Source organism: Aethalodelphis obliquidens, unplaced genomic scaffold (assembly GCF_003676395.1).
Source record: "Aethalodelphis obliquidens isolate GAN/ISIS:26980383/991018 unplaced genomic scaffold, ASM367639v1 scaffold31, whole genome shotgun sequence".
NCBI classification, from domain to species: Eukaryota; Metazoa; Chordata; class Mammalia; order Artiodactyla; family Delphinidae; genus Aethalodelphis; species Aethalodelphis obliquidens.
This window is the reverse complement of record NW_020837975.1, coordinates 5,200,315-5,215,832: the sequence shown is the minus strand read 5'-3', so window position 1 is coordinate 5,215,832 and position 15,518 is coordinate 5,200,315. Positions and strand designations below refer to the sequence as shown.

The 15,518-nt window shown below is 43.8% G+C and overlaps 1 protein-coding gene across 5 annotated transcripts in view; it reads left to right on the top strand.

The window, feature by feature from the left end:
* The window catches only part of LRRC1 (leucine rich repeat containing 1), a 127,785-nt gene extending 117,286 nt beyond the window's left edge, over positions 1 to 10,499 (top strand). For 3 of the 5 annotated variants that reach the window (XM_027126896.1, XM_027126895.1, XM_027126893.1), the window contains 3 exons: positions 5,882 to 6,054; positions 7,228 to 7,364; positions 8,970 to 10,497. In XM_027126896.1, the coding sequence (XP_026982697.1) occupies positions 5,882 to 6,054; positions 7,228 to 7,364; positions 8,970 to 9,128 (469 nt within the window). In that variant the 3' untranslated portion in view covers positions 9,129 to 10,497. Of the gene's footprint in view, positions 1 to 5,881; positions 6,055 to 7,227; positions 7,365 to 8,969 lie in introns of all 5 variants that reach the window. The other 2 variants (XM_027126894.1, XM_027126897.1) reach the window with 1 other exon arrangement.
* Positions 10,500 to 15,518: the final 5,019 nt, after the last annotated feature.

The following is a 15,518-nucleotide window of genomic DNA, read 5'->3' as shown; positions in this document are numbered from 1 at the left end:
ATCCAAAGAGCGTCTGGGGGATTGTGGCCTACGTGATTCGCTGCTCACAGGTCAGGCATGAGCCACCATTTTTCACTCCTGCTAATGGATCGTGGACAGCCGTGCTAAACAAACAGCAGGACACGGGGGAACCTGGTGATGAGCTATGGCCTCAGGAAACCCTCACCGTTTTAAAGTTGATGCTTTCAGGACATCTTGATAGATTCTTAAGGCCATTCACTGGTGACTGGAAATTCAGAATTAATTTGAGCTAGATGTTGAATCTCTGCTTGGATTAAGCCCAACAGGAGACATGCAGCTTGAGAAGGGCCCTTCCATCCTAACCTCTCCCCACAGCAGTAGAAGCTCGGTGATTCCAGACCCGCCCCAGTTCTTGCCACTTCGGGGAGCATGGATTTGCGTCACTAATTCTCGAGCAGAAAGATGGCTCTGACCTCTAAAAACTGTTTTCACACGAGTGAAGACCCCATTCTCAAGTTCTCAGGAGAAGGGAAAGTTCAATATTTATTATGCCTGGGCCAGGGTGGACAAACGCCAATTAAAAAGTCGAGTGCCATAGCTGTCATCTGAGTCAGTTAGGTGTGTCCTTTAGTCCATTGTATATATAGACGCATAACCAGATTTTAAGCTTATTAAAATATTTAATTACTACTTATTTAAAGTATCAGTAGAGAAACTGATACCCTCCAGGTGAAAAGAGGCTACCATGTTAGCTTTTCAGCTTGCAGAAATGTCACACCATGGGAAGTCCTACCAAATACAACAGAAGTTTCTGCCTCTGCCCACAAGCATATAAAAGTAGCAAACGGCACAGGGAGGCTGCATATCAGTTCCCAGAAACTTTTTTGACACGTTTGATAGGAAAATTATAGCAAGGATAACGCTGAAATGCCACTTGGAGACTAAAGCCCCAAGCCTTCTGGTTCAGTAATAGAGGAGTTGCCTTGTATCAGCAACCACCTATGGGCCCAGAGTACAGATGTCCTTAACTCTTAGGTTCTTTCCCATATGACTATCCACCAAGTACACAAAATCGGGTATTGGAGCATCTTCCTCACAATATTACTAATACCAAACACTGCAAACCATGGCTGTCGACGGAGAAATCGTTTGTAACTTTGAATTTCATGATCCAAAAAATAAATTAAAAAGCCTAAAAGGTATCACCTTATACCTATCAGGATGGCTTTTTATCCAAAAGACGAGGGGTAACACGTGTTGGTGATGACACAGCAAAAAGGGAACCCTTGTGCAGTGTTGGCGGGAATGTAAGTTGGTGCGTCCACAATGGAAAACAGTGTGGGGTGTCCTCAAGAAATTATAGATAGAACCACCATATGATCCAGCAGTTCAGCTTCTGGGTATATACCCAAAGGAAAAGAAAACAGGATATCCAAGAGGTATCTGCACTCTCATGTTCATTGCAGTTTTATTCACAGTAGCTAAGATATGGAAATAGCCTAAGCATCCAACAGGTGAATGAATAAAGATGTGTGTGTGTGTGTGTGTGTGTGTGAGAGAGAGAGAGAGAGAGAGAGAGAGTGAGTGTGTACACACATATATACGTATGTATGAAATGGAATATTACTCAGCCATGAGAAAGTCGGAAATTCTGTCATTTACAACAACAAGGATGGAGCTGGAGGGCATTTTGCTAAGTGAAATAAGTTAGACAGAGAAAGACAAATACCGTGTGATCTCATGTTTATGGGAAGTCTAAACAAGCTGCACTCATAGAAACAGAGAGTGGACTGGTGGTTGCCAGGGGCCAGCGGGTGGGGGAAATTAGGAGATGCCAGTCAAAGGGTACAAATTTCCGGTTAGCAGATGAATAAGTTCTGGGGATGTAACATACAGCATGATGACTGTAGTTAACAACACTGTATTATATCCTCTAAAGGTGCTAGGAGAGTAGATCTTAAATGCTTCCAACACACACACACACACACACACACACACACACACACACACACACACTGTGGTGATTATGTGAGGAGATGGAGATACTAAGCCTACTGAGGTAATCATTTCCCGAAACAGTCATCCCTCTGTATCCCTGGGGGGATTGGTTCCAGCACCCCCGAGGATACCAACATGGGCAGATGCCCCAGCTCCTTATATAAGATGCCGCAGCAGAGTTGGCCCTCCGCATCCGCAGGTCCTGCATCCTCAGACACTGAACACCAACTTTATATATCAAATCATCACATTGTCCACCTCAGATTTACACAGTGGTATATGTCAATTAGATCTCAATAAAGCTGGAAAAAATATTAAAAGACAAAACACAACAGTGTAGCCAGACTGTGGAATACTGAGCAGCTAGAGAATGATCTGTTTCTCTGCGTTGTGACCCACGATGCCCAGGGCAAACAGTAAGTGTGGACAGTGCCTGGTGCTCTCATTTTTGTTTTTGTTTTTAAAAAGTCTTACCTATAGAGAACACCAAAATATTAAGTGGTTCCCCTAGAGGAGGGCTGGAAACTTGAGGTTACAGGGGGCTTTCACTTTAGATATTTTGGGATTGTTTAATTTTTTCACTGATTATGTTCTCTCTGTGTATCTCTTTAAACATTTTTGAAAACGTTGCTTAAAACTAACAATTCTACTAGGAGGTAACAAACAGATGAAATATTCAGTTGTAAGAAGCATTCAGCCATAGGTCTAGTTAGTATTACATTAATCAGTAGGCCATGTTTAGGTGCTAAATAAATTTGATAAAGCAACTGCTATCGTAGCCAGAGGTGGGGAAGGTCACTTCAGTGGGCTGGTCACCGATGTATCTGGAAACGAGAAGCTCACGGTTTGGTTGTCCATTTGCTTTATTCCTTGTACTGTTGATGTAAATAGTAACCACGGGCTTTTTATTTCTGAGGCGATGTGGTCCTAAATGTACCACAGAGATGTGTACAAAGGGGGCTGCGGCTTCTTGTGTTGATCCTGTAGTGAACAGAAGGTACCAGAATAAACCAAAAATGTATTACTCCCCTGGAAAGCAGATTTTTTTAAAAATCTGTTTTCTGGCTTGTATCTGGGATGGCTCACCCAAGAGAAACAGAGGAGTGTGTGTCTTTCTCCCCAAGGCCGCAGTGAGTCAGCGACAGGGTTGGCCCAGCCCGCAGAGTCTCTGTTTGCAGACTGGGCAGGGAGTAGGGCTTTTTTCCTCTTTGACACTGGGAACACCTCTGTCCATAAGACACGTGTGAACGAGCTCATGTGTGGTGTGTGCTTGGCCGGCAGCAGCCGAATCCAAGCTGGCACGTTGATTCTTTGCGGGAAAACCAGTGTTCTAGATCACGCATCCGTCTTACCTGGCCTGGTGGCATGTGGTTTTAAGACCTGTTGTTGTGGAGTCTAGTAATTTATTTTAGCTTTGATGACGTGATTTGCATCCTTAGCAGCTGTTATTTATTATTGATGCTCTGTTTAGCCTTTTGTTTATACCTTTGCTTTAGTACTTATCTGGGAAGCCAGTTATTAGTCTGAGAAGGCACGACGACCGTGTTTTAGTATGTGTGTGTCATGCCAGCTTTCAAATCTTGATTTATTTTTTCTTTACTCTCTCGAAGGTAGAGACGCTGACTATAGATTTCTTGCCCAAGACGTTGAAACTTGAAACATTCTGGAGGATATTAGCTTAATTCCTTTTTTAAAAAGAAATAGGGACACACTTTCAAAAGAAATTACCCTTTGGTTCAATAAAATGAAAAAGGGTTTGATGTCTTTTAAGCACCCCCCCAGTGTATTAGGATATTCTTTTTAAAAAGTCCTGTCACAGTGTCTGGCAGATACCTGCCTTGTGTCTTTAACTTCCTTGCATTTGAGTATGTGTGTGACAGCCTTTGGGCAGAGGGAGAGATCATTTGTACGCTTATACAAATAAGCACAGAGATTTCACTTTCTAGTCCCCTCAAAGAACCAATACCTCAGAATCAGGGGAAGTGGGGCTGTGAGTTGCTGCGCCCTCAGACCCCTCCAGGCATCCTCCTGGTATGTGCATGTCACTGCACTGGGTGGATTCTGGGATTTAAAAACACATAGTTCCCACCCAGTTTGGCCGCCATTGGTGAAATAGTGGCGTGCACAACACACGGAGTCTTTTCAAGGGTCCTTTCACGTAGGCAATTCTCATGGCATCGACTTGAGAACCTCACTCCCACGTGGGCACAGTTCCCTGTATTTAACCAATACTGCACCCACTGAGTGTGTATGGGATGGGTCAGCCTTGACTGGACTAACTTTTAGGAAAAGAAAATATTTTCTCAGCTCCATAACTAGGACATGGGAAGGCTTTTATGAAATGTATTCATTATTCTTATAGAAAGTTTGTTAACACGCTGTCTGCATTCTTTGATCATTTCTAACTTCATCTGTTAAATTAACTTAGTTGGTCTGTGCTTACGTTTTACTTGGATTAGTTTTATAGTATTGGAGTATAACTGCTTTTTCTAGTTTATTTCTAGTTTATTTCCCGTAAGTCTGTCAATTCAAAATACGTCTGATAAGTCTGCATTAGTCTGTTGGTGAGACATTTAGGCATCTCTCCCATATATGTTAAATGGAGATAGAGGTACCATTTCTTAGAAGAAAGAACCCCAGGAATACACGCTGTCACATAATTTCTTATAGAATTAATGGGCCAGAGATTTCTTTTAAGAAAATGTGCCTCCTATTGTAGGTAACAGACTGTGATTAGCTTATTTTTAGCTAACGTATGAAGTCATTTCTAAGATGGAGTTATCCTTTAATCCACGGAGCCGTCCTTAGAGTGAAAATACTTGATCAAATATAACCTTAAGTTCTTTAAACCTTAAATTCCTGGTATCTGCAGAGGTTCGGGTGTTTTCAGAGTGAATTAAACTTGTGTAAAGCCTTGGTTTTTACCAGAGCAGCATTTCACCCTTGGCAGTGTTCCATTTGGGACTGGATAGTTGTTTGTTGCGCGGCTGTCCTATGCGTTGTAGGGTATTTAGCAACATCCGGGCCTTGACCCACTAGATGTCAGTAGCGCCCCCAAAAATGTCTATAGACATTGCCAGGTGTCCCCGGGGGCAAAATTGCCCCTAGTTGAGATCCTCTGCTCCAAGTAATCTTCGCCAAGTACCAAGTGCATATGATTTCTGGTGACGGTCATCACTAAATAGATTTAACTGGTCAAATACAAACATAGATAGAAAACTAATCTTTAGGTATCACATTACAGTTTTTAAAGTGCTTTATCTCCTTCGAAACTGAAGCAATCTGAGGTGGAAATTAATTATCACGTAGGTGTCTGAGAAGTGGGAGCTTTCAGAGACTTAAAAGTCTAAAATGGAATACCTAAAATAATCTCCCCAGAGACAGCAAGTGGAGTCCATAAAGAAACACTTTTAATCTTTATTTTAACTGCAGTTTAAACTTTGCAGCGCCCAAGGCCTCACCTTCCTCACATCCCGATTTGCCAGGTGCTACCGGGGGCAGGTAACGCCATGGTCTTATTCCAGCCCTGCGGGTGAGGCTGTCCCCATTGACTTAGGAAGAACTCGGATTCTGGGTTCTTCCACAATTAACACTGGCTTCCCCACTCCCCCGCCCCACCCCGGCCTTTGAATGGAAACTTCCCAAGAGTAAACAGCGCGTGCTGTAATTTCCTCATTTTTTGCCCCATGGCCTGGAGGTGCTAATGAGAGCGGTGATGACAGAAAAGGGAAGCACAGTCACCCACTGAAGCGTCCACTGGCAAAGGGTAAATCGAGTATCTTCTTATAAACATAATACCTTTTCACATATTGAACCCAGTCCCAGGAAGCGGTTTTTAGTTTTTTTTCCTGTTTTGTTTTGGACAAGACTTGATTTAATCACAGATTGTAAGCTCCCCATGTCTCCTTTTGTTTTCATCGAGGCTGTCGCACCTGCCTTTATCCCTGACTGCTTTAAAGTTGAAGGCTCTGTGGTTATCAGACAACCAGTCCCAGCCCCTGCTCACGTTCCAGACGGACACTGACCACACCACCGGGGAGAAGATTCTCACCTGTGTCTTACTTCCTCAGCTGCCTTCTGAACCTGCCTGCCAAGGTAAATGGAAGGACCAGGTTCACTTGGCCCCGAGAATTAGCAGCAGCTAATGCCTGTCCTTAAGGCCTCTCACTCGCACACGGGACTGCGTTGTGTCTTATCTGCCTGCAGAGCCAGCCTAGGTGTGAGGTCCTTGTGGGTCTTTTCTGGGAAGCTTCCCCTGTATCTCTGCAGAAAAAACGTGCTGCTCATACCCGTGTATCACATTTGGTATTCTTTAGACAGCCTTCTGGTTTTGAGTTCTAGCTAAGGCTGAAAATGCAAATACATACTCCTAAAAGAGGTAAGAGTCCCTTAAAATCCAAACAGACAGTTTGGAGGATTAGTACTGAACATCTCCAGCAAACTCTTTTTAAAACAGGGAGTTGTTTTGAGTGGCTGTACCTTAGTTTTGTAAATTATGTGTGGTTTAAAAAAGCATTCAGGGCTTCCCTGGGAGCGCAGTGGTTGAGAATCTGCCTGCTAATGCAGGGGACACCGGTTCGAGCCCTGGTCTGGGAGGATCCCACATGCCACGGAGCAGCTAGGCCCGTGAGCCACAACTACTGAGCCTGCGCGTCTGGAGCCTGTGCGCCGCAACAAGAGAGGCCGCGACAGTGAGAGGCCCGCGCACCGCGATGAAGAGTGGCCCCTGCTTGCCACAACTAGAGAAAGCCCTCGCACAGAAACGAAGACCCAACACAGCAAAAATAAATTAATTAATTAATAAACTCCTACCCCCAACATCTTCTAAAAAAAAAAACGTGATTACTTTAAAAAAAAAAAAGCATTCACACTCATATCACATGACTGTCATAAATCCTTTTCTGGGAGCTGGTTTCGATAGAATAAAGGGAGAAGGGTCTGGGCGAATGGAGCCACCTTGCCTATCCCAGCCTCGTTAGAGGAGCACTTAAGACCCCAAGAGAACAATTGCGGGAGGTTGCGCTGCCAAGCAAAGTACTAGATCCAACATGTGCGGCCAAATCATGGTCAAGAGGAAGTTTCTGAAGTGAGTGTGTAAAAAAGAAACATGAAAAAGAACTCTATGAATCATGATGACATTCTGGAATGAAATAGTAAATATTGATTTAGCAGATATCTTATGATCTTAAATAGAATTACGCATCCTTGAAGAGAAAGGGCAACCTTGCCAGTCATGGGAACCCTGCTGACGTGGTCTTTGTCCAACAGAGAACCTGCCTCGCTGTGGTGCCCTGGAGAGCTTGGTGAACGATGTGTCCGATGAGGCCTGGAATGAGCGTGCAGTGAACAGAGTCAGCGCAATCCGATTTCTGGAAGATGAAAAGGACGAGGACGATAATGAAACGGTATGGGATTCGAGCTTCTTGGCTTCCACAGACGTTCAAAGTTTAAAAGCCTTCCGAGATTGAAAGGGACACCTGATAAAGATCTCTCTTATTTTCAAATAGTCTTTTCTCTGTTCTGCCTTCAACATCTAAGAATTGTTTTTAGAAGGCAAAACTGGCAGTTTCTAAGGTTCTGATTCACCAAATGAGACTTTGTTTGTTTGTTTGTTTGAATAGTTTGTGGGTGCTTCTTTTTCTTTATTTGTGATAGTTACCCCTCCTGCCCCCACTGCTTTCTTAAAATTGGTTGGGAATTTTTTCTTCTCTGTTGTTCCCAGTGAACTGAGTCTCTCCCTGCTCTCCACCCCCATTTGTAGCCGTACCATGGGGATTCACCCATGTTTCACCACGTGGCTTAGCTTGCCTGCTGTCCTCCTGGACTTCTTGCTTCTCTTCACATAACCGGGAGCCTTCACCTTCATGCAGAGAGCTTGTGATGTTAAGTAGGATTCCCTTATGGGTTTTCATTCAGAAATCAGGAATAGGTTTGAAAGGACCACTCAGCCCTACTTGCCTCCATCCTCCATATGTCTCAGCCATCCAGCTGAGTCAGGGACAACTCTCGGAGTCTTCCTGCAGTTTGGCTTTGGCTTCTTAAACTCCTTGCACTAATTGAGATTTTCATAAGCAGAACTCAGAGGGAGTACTTGCAGCCCCCAAGACAAAGGGCAGTTTTTAAATTACTGCCTGGAGTCTTTGTTATTCCAGCTGTCCCCAAGTGGGCTTTCATTCACTTACAGTGGCAGAGGGCAAAGTAGGAATTAGGCATGACAAAATGACTCCAGTGTAAATGACTTTATCTCATGACTTCTTAGAGCATGATTATTTCACCAGTTACGCGTTGCCTTAGTACCGCTCCTCCTTTGTTAACCTATCGTAGCTCCTCCTGAAACTCCCGGACTGGCCATTTATAAGACGTAAATACTGTTTTAGGAGCAGAAGAGCACAGAACATGTTAAATAATATAATTTTAAAAACATTGCCCATACCCTGTCACTTCACTTCCCACCCTGTGGTCTTTATTAGAAAAATGTGAACTTTCTTCAGTAGGTCATAAATAAAACACAGCAGGAAAATTGGAAAAGAAGTCCTTCCTCACTTCCCTTTTCCTTCACCTCTCGTGCCTCATGGGTTGAAGAAAGCCAGAACCGCTTCAGATAATAGTGGAACATTCTAGGGATTTTAATTTTAGAATTTTTTTGACTCCTTTCTCTTCTTCCTCCCCTCCCCCCACAATTCTATCTCACAAATCTTTTATTTTTTTCTTACTGCACGTGGAACTTTGTTCTTATCGTGACACTCATCTCGTATTTTGCGAAGTATTCTTTTATTCTGAAAGGAGCCCTTCCATCTTGACTAGGTAAGTTACACTCAGCACTTTCGTCTTCCCTTAACCGCGAGGGAGCAGTTGATAAATGCACGTACCTCCAAAGCAAGCTTTTCGCCCACTCTGCCTCTTAACCTCTAGGAAGGGGAGACCTGTGTTGGAAAGCTACCCAGGAAGCTTCGCATTTGAAGGAGTGATGGAGTAAAACCCAAACACTCACCCCGCTCCTTGCTTTTCAGAGAACACTCCTGAGACGAGCCACGCCCCACCCAGGGGAGCTCAAGAACATGAAAAAGACGGTGGAAAATTTACGGAACGACAGGAATGCTGCTAAAGGACTGGATTCCAACAAAAACGAGGTCAACCACACCATTGACCGCGTGACCACGTCGGTGTAGATGGCGCGTCCACGTCATACCTCCCGAGTCGTCCTGCTGCGGAGCCAGCCTGTCCCCGTGTGGAGCCCCCAGAGGCCCTGGCCTCCACCGGACCCCGCACCGGTCCCCACCCACGCGTCGGGATGCTGCGCCCCCGGGAAGTGCCTTACTCTGATCCGGCAGCCAGTCACTGCACCCACCCGTGGTCTCCGGCCTGATTTTTTTTTTTTTTTTTTCCTAAATTTCAGTTGTTTGTAATAAGTAGAATACACTACTGACAACATCTGACCTTTGTTTTTGTCTTGTGTTGGGGTCAGGGAGAGCAGGAAGGGGAATTTTGACCCTCCTCCCTCCCATAAAGTGCTGGGACATTGTGAACCCAAGTTCTCTTGGACCTACTGACGAGAGAGAGTTTTACGTATGGGGGAGAAATTGATACTTTTTTAAACCCTTTTTGGCAGCTCAGATGGTGTACATTTAAACATTTTGTATAGGTATTTCATAACAAAAATATGTATTTCTTTTTGTGATTTTATCTTGGAAACGGTACGCGCAGGAAAAAAAAGCAACCACCAGTCCTAAAGTATTTGTTTTTATTTGTACCATCCACTTGTGCCTTACTGTAGCCTGTGTCCTGTCAAACCAGTTGTCACAATGGCATCTTTGAGCAGAGAGGAGGCTGGAAAGGTGGTACTTTGAAAGCAATGTTGGATTTTAATCAGTAATCTACCAGGTGGATTTGTTTTTAACCAAAAAGGAGAGTTACCACCAATTCGTAAATTATACCAGTTGATTTTTTTTTTTTAAAGATGAACCAAAGGATTAGACTGCTAATATTTCATTTCTTTTACAGTCTGACTTTTTCATGAATGAGTCTCTTAGGATGAGTGTTGTGTCTGCTTGTACCTACTCAGAAGGTATGTGCCATTTGTAAAATAAAACGGAGCGGAAAAGCACAAAAAGAAAAAACCGGCTCAGAAATTCAGTGGGGAAATGCATTATGTACTATTAAAGAAAGTATGGTTTTTACTGAAGAAAGCTTTAAAAGTTTTATATCGAGGTATAAAACCACAATAAAGCAGAACCTACCACCCCGTTAGAAATGTTGCTGTCTTTATAAGTGCAATTTAATTTGTACATAGAGTTTGGATCAAAGTATAACAAAATATTGCTTCAAGTTTTAATTTTAAGTCTGCTAATTTAAGGGGTCTGGGGGTATGTTTTGGTGTGTTTCTGTTGGTTTCTTTTTTTAAAATTTTGTATGATGCGATAAAAGAGGAATGAAAAGAGGACACAGCCTGTCCCTGTGTGGTGTTTAGGAAAATCATGCTGTTGGTGTTGTCTTTTTATTCTTTCCATGAAATAAAGTCACCCTGGACATGAGCTGTTACAGCTTTTTAAAGTTGATTTCTCCTCGTCTGTTCAAATGATAGAAGGCAGCCGAGTTCTTTAAGAATGCCCTCCCTTTCCTCAAATACCTGAGCCGCCGGTGGTTTTATGCTAACCTCCTGTGGGTCTGAGTACCCCTTCCTCCCACCCGAGGCGGAGCCCAGCATCGCCTTCAAGTCTGGCGCCTCACCTTGGGTTGGGGCCGTCTGGCCAATCAGACTCCTTAGAAACCTGCTTTCAACCAACCAACTGCGATACCTTCTTTTACTACCAGGAGTTTCACTTTGCTTTTTCGGTGGTTTGTATGTGCGTGTACGTTTCTAAGACTGCTGACTTGAAAGCACGCGGCACATAAATGGTTTTTGGCTGCTCAGTTTTATCTCTCGTTCCCTCATCTGTGGGCACCCGTTTCCTTTTCTCCGTTTTAAGATTCCTGCATACTCGGTTTTGTTTTGCAACAGATGATGCCACAGACTCGTGGGCTGATAAGAGCAGCAGATCGGCCTTATTTAAGGAGAGTTTTCTTGACCCTGAAGAACGGATACAACTTCCCTAGTATTTTGTTCGTTTGTCTTCATATAAAGCCCACCCTTTACTACTCAGTTCACCATGGCTTTGGTGGAATAGAGGTGGACAGAATAGTGTGTGTGTTTGAATTTTTCTAGAAAATTCCACATACCTAATTACTTGTTTCCTTTGGCCTGTCTCTTCTACTTCACATTCACTTGGGGTTTTTTGCTTTGTTTTGCTTTTTGTTTTCAGTCTTGGGATTAGTTTCCTCCCCCTTCCTTGAGCAGGAAAAGTCACCTTCACCTTAGTCGTTTACTCTGGGTGACACTACGATGCTCTTACCCTCCGGATGCTGGGACAGGTGTAGGCGTCATGGTGGAAGCAGCACCCATGAGTCAGACCCAACCCAAGAACATGTCAGCCTTTTCCAAGGAAAAGGAAACAAATAATTAGGTACATAGAAATTCCTAGAAAAATTTAAACACACACACTGTTCTGTCCACCTCTGTTCCACCAAAGCCATGGTGAACTGAATAGTAAAGGGTAGGCTGTATATGAAAACAAACAAAAACCACCATGGAAGTTCTCTCTGTTCTTCAGGGTCAAGATTTCTCCTTAAATAAAGCCAATCTGCTTCTCTGTCAGCCCATGAGCCTAAGCATCATGTTTTCTTTTTTCATTTTAAAAAATTCTTCCTTTATTGGTAAAAAACAGAGTGATTCTACAAAGCAATTTCAAGGGCCATCAAAGTGTTAAAGACATCAGGTGTGTCAGGCAACAGGCATAAGCATCATATTTATAAAATAAAACCGAGTATGCCAGAATCTTAAAATGGAGAAAAGGAAAGGGGTGCCCGCAGATGAGGGAGCGAAGTTTCTTGTCGTTATAAGGAAAATTTAAACGTGAAAGGATTGCCTTGTGAGGCCAGTGCCAGAAGTTTCTGACCTTTTCCTGAGGAATCCTTCTCCACAGCCCGGTCAGCCTCCACCCCCTCTCTGGCCCTTCCTTTAGGAAAGGGAGGAGTAGCTGTAAGGCCTGACTGTTTGTCTTGGGGGGAGTGACAGGTAAAAGCAGGGAAGACGAGTATGACCTGTTCATCCACTTGTTCGTAGCCCCTAGTTCCTCTTCTTTAGCAAGGAAATTACACCTAAGTGGATAAAACCTTCAAAATGTAGAGGGGATAAAATCATGAAATCACTGATGATGAAAAGAGGGGCAGGTGAGAAAACTATTGATACAACAGTTTGCCTGGATCTTCTGTTTTTTTCTGGAAAGTTTGGAGCAATGGTCCTGACCAACCCCATCTTTCTACCTAAAAACTTCCTGGGGTAAAGAAGCACAGGTAAGTCGTTTGCACCAGCCTTTGACAGCCATCCTGCCATCTCTTGTGAAATGGACCACACCCAAGAAGGCACGCATAATGGATGGGGTGGAGGCTGGGAAAATTCCTTCTTTGTCGGAAAGTTACTCGGAGCAACCAGTTCTAATCGTATAAGATGACTGACACCCCTGCTACGGGCATGCTGGCTGGCGGGCGGCGAGGCTGCACAAACACACGCAGTCTGACCAGGGACAGCCTTGGCGCTGCTTGTTAATGGGAGGCAAGCAGGGACCTTGCAGCTGGGTGAGAGTTAAAAGCTCACATCAGCCTTTAGTGTTGACTTCACCCAACTTTCCAAAGAGCCAATTAAAAAAACTTTAAAATATGGGTCATCAAGAACATACAAAAGTAGAATTATATAGTGGACCCCCATATACCTGTCCCCCAGTGTCAGCAGTTACCAACACGAGACCAATGCTGAGTCATTTTACAAGATAATTGAGTAAAGTTCCCTGTGCTGTATGGTAGGTCCTTGTTGTTTATCTATTTTATATACAGTAGTATCAATCCCAACCTCCCAATTTATCCCTCCCCCCCTTCCCCTTTGGTAACCGTAAGTTTGTTTTCTATGTCTGTGAGTGTATTTCTGCCTTGTAAATAAGTTCTTTATTTTTTATTTATTTATTTATTTTGGATTCCACATACAAGCGATATCATATGATATTTGTCCTTCTCTGTCTGACTTACTTCACTTAGTATGATAATGTCCAGGTCCATCCATGTTGCTGCAAATGCTAAGCCGTTTTAAAGGAACCAAATTATGTTTTAAAATACATCCATAAGGAGAAGACTGTACAGTGAAATAATTAAAAAACTCGGGGGGAGCAGAGAGCAAGTGTACCTTTTAAAGTAGCACTTTGGAGTTTAAAATTTTGAGAGTCAGCACAGCACAGCCGTTGCAATCGTATGGACGTGGGTTTGAATCCCAGCCCTGCCATGTGACTTTGGATAAGCGACTTAACCTCCCCAGTCCTTCATCTCTAAAATGGGGCAGTGATACCTCTTACAGGCTCAGAGTGAGGATGAAATGGGTTGCATAGGACACAAGCTCTCAGAAGTGTGTGGCTGCAACTATTACAGGTCTTTGCTGTTGTTGTCATTACAATGGTGTTATTAGCGGCTCTGCACTTCCTACCACGGACTCAGCAGTGTGTGATCACCAGTGTCTTGTTCCCCGGAAATGAGGACACATGCTAGTTCTCTGGTGAAGAAAACTTCATCTGAAGACTCTCTCTTCTACGATAGTCGCTAGAGACCCATGAGTTATGTAATGGGCGAGGGAAGTTTTGTCTGGTCAGCTCACTTAATGGTAAGGTTAGCAATGGTCCCCTGGTAACCCCTTCATTGTAACTGGACTTTACTAAGCTAGCTGTCCTTAAGGGAAATCTAGTTTCTACCAAGAAACCATTAAACGCCTAATTGGGAAAAGGGTCTCTGGGTTTCCAGGCCACATCCCCTCTCTGCCAAGTCCTCAGTGTTCTAGGGTTTGGTCTGTTGTGCCCATTTAGTATCTTAACTCTATTTCACCTTTGATTTTTGTAACTCCCTCCTTTTCCCCCTCTTGCTGTGTTCTGTCTCTTCTCTCTCCAAGGGAGACCCTCTGAGGCTTTTCTGTACCAGGACGGGCAAGTAGACTTAAGACATGGAGCATCAGTGGGAAAAAAAACCTACTGGATAAAAGAAATCAATGCAGCCTGAGCTGGTGCATGTGTGGTCCACTCCCATCTTGCTGGACTGTTTCTTTTTGAAAAGGTGACAGCTGGCGGGAAGGGGAGGCCGACCAGAAGAACCTGATCTGGTTACCTTCATTCAGTAGGCTGTGGGGAAGGTTTGAGACGAGCTTTTGTGTCTCACAACTGGCAGATGGACGGTGTAAACTGTGCGAGTGGGCAGTCTCTCCCTGTGACAGACCCCTGAGCTCTGATTGGGTGAGAATCTAATTGGGTTGATCCTCCAAGGGCCTTGCAAGGCATCGAGAGTTTAATTTCTAAGCAAATGATGAGCTGCCCCTTGGTGTTGGTGAAATGGCAGTTATGATGGCTGCTGTTTACTGAGCACTTACTATGTGCCACACCCCAGGCTGACTGAACACAGTCTCAGTTTTCCAGAACAGCCCATGAGGTAGGTTGTGGCATTTCCATTTTGCAAAGGAGAGAATTAGGATTCAGCTAGTTTTGATGTATTTGTGGGAGGAGGGGAGTTCCATGTCCTTCTATTCCATCATCTTGATCTCTCCCCGCAAGATTCAGATAGTTTTCACGACTTTTCCAAGATCCAACAGTAAATGACAAAGTTGGAATTTGATTCACATCTCCGTTGACTAGATTCTGATCTCCATGACTCCCTTATTTTCCTTTGCCCCCCATCCCTCCCTCAGCTAAAACACTGGGAAGCTGCAACTATATTCAGAGTTGTATTTATTGTAGATGCGATGGCTCTGTTTTAATTTTTGGGGATCATTTAGGCCTGGGTTATGGACAAAGACTGGCATAGAACTCAGTGAAATTTAGCACCATCTCTGCAGACCTGGATCTTCCTCTGTGCCCAGTTTGGGTAGCAAATGCTATGGCCCTCACTCCCCTCCACCCCTCCCCCTGCCCACCCCACATCATGTCCTATGGCAAGGGCTCTGAAAACGTTCATGGGATCTCTGTCCTACCATCTCAGACTGTGTGCAATCCTTGAGAAACTTGGGAGAAAAAGTATTTGGTTAGTGGGTGGCCAGAAAAAAATTGATATATATATTTTTAATATTGACTGAAGTGACAGTTGGGGAACTGGCTCTTGAGAGAGCTCTAACATGTTTCAAAACTTGGCAGTTAGCCCTGGCGTGAGCTAGTTAATCAGGAACGATCTTCATCCTCACTGCCTTTCACAGCCTCCCCTTGGAGAAAAGATAGATAAGGAAGACTTGGAGATCTAGAGTGCTGCAGCTTGATCTCGATGCAGTTTGAGGGGAAATAGGAAAGGTGACTTGTGATTTATTATTTCAGATCCTCCCTTTAAAAAAGTGTTGTGAAAGATTTGACAAATAGTGATTACTCCCCTTTAGGAATTTTCGTTTAATCATAGACGCAGCAAAGCAGAAGAATAGAAAACTTGTGTGACTGAGCAGCATTTAATTTTGTTGG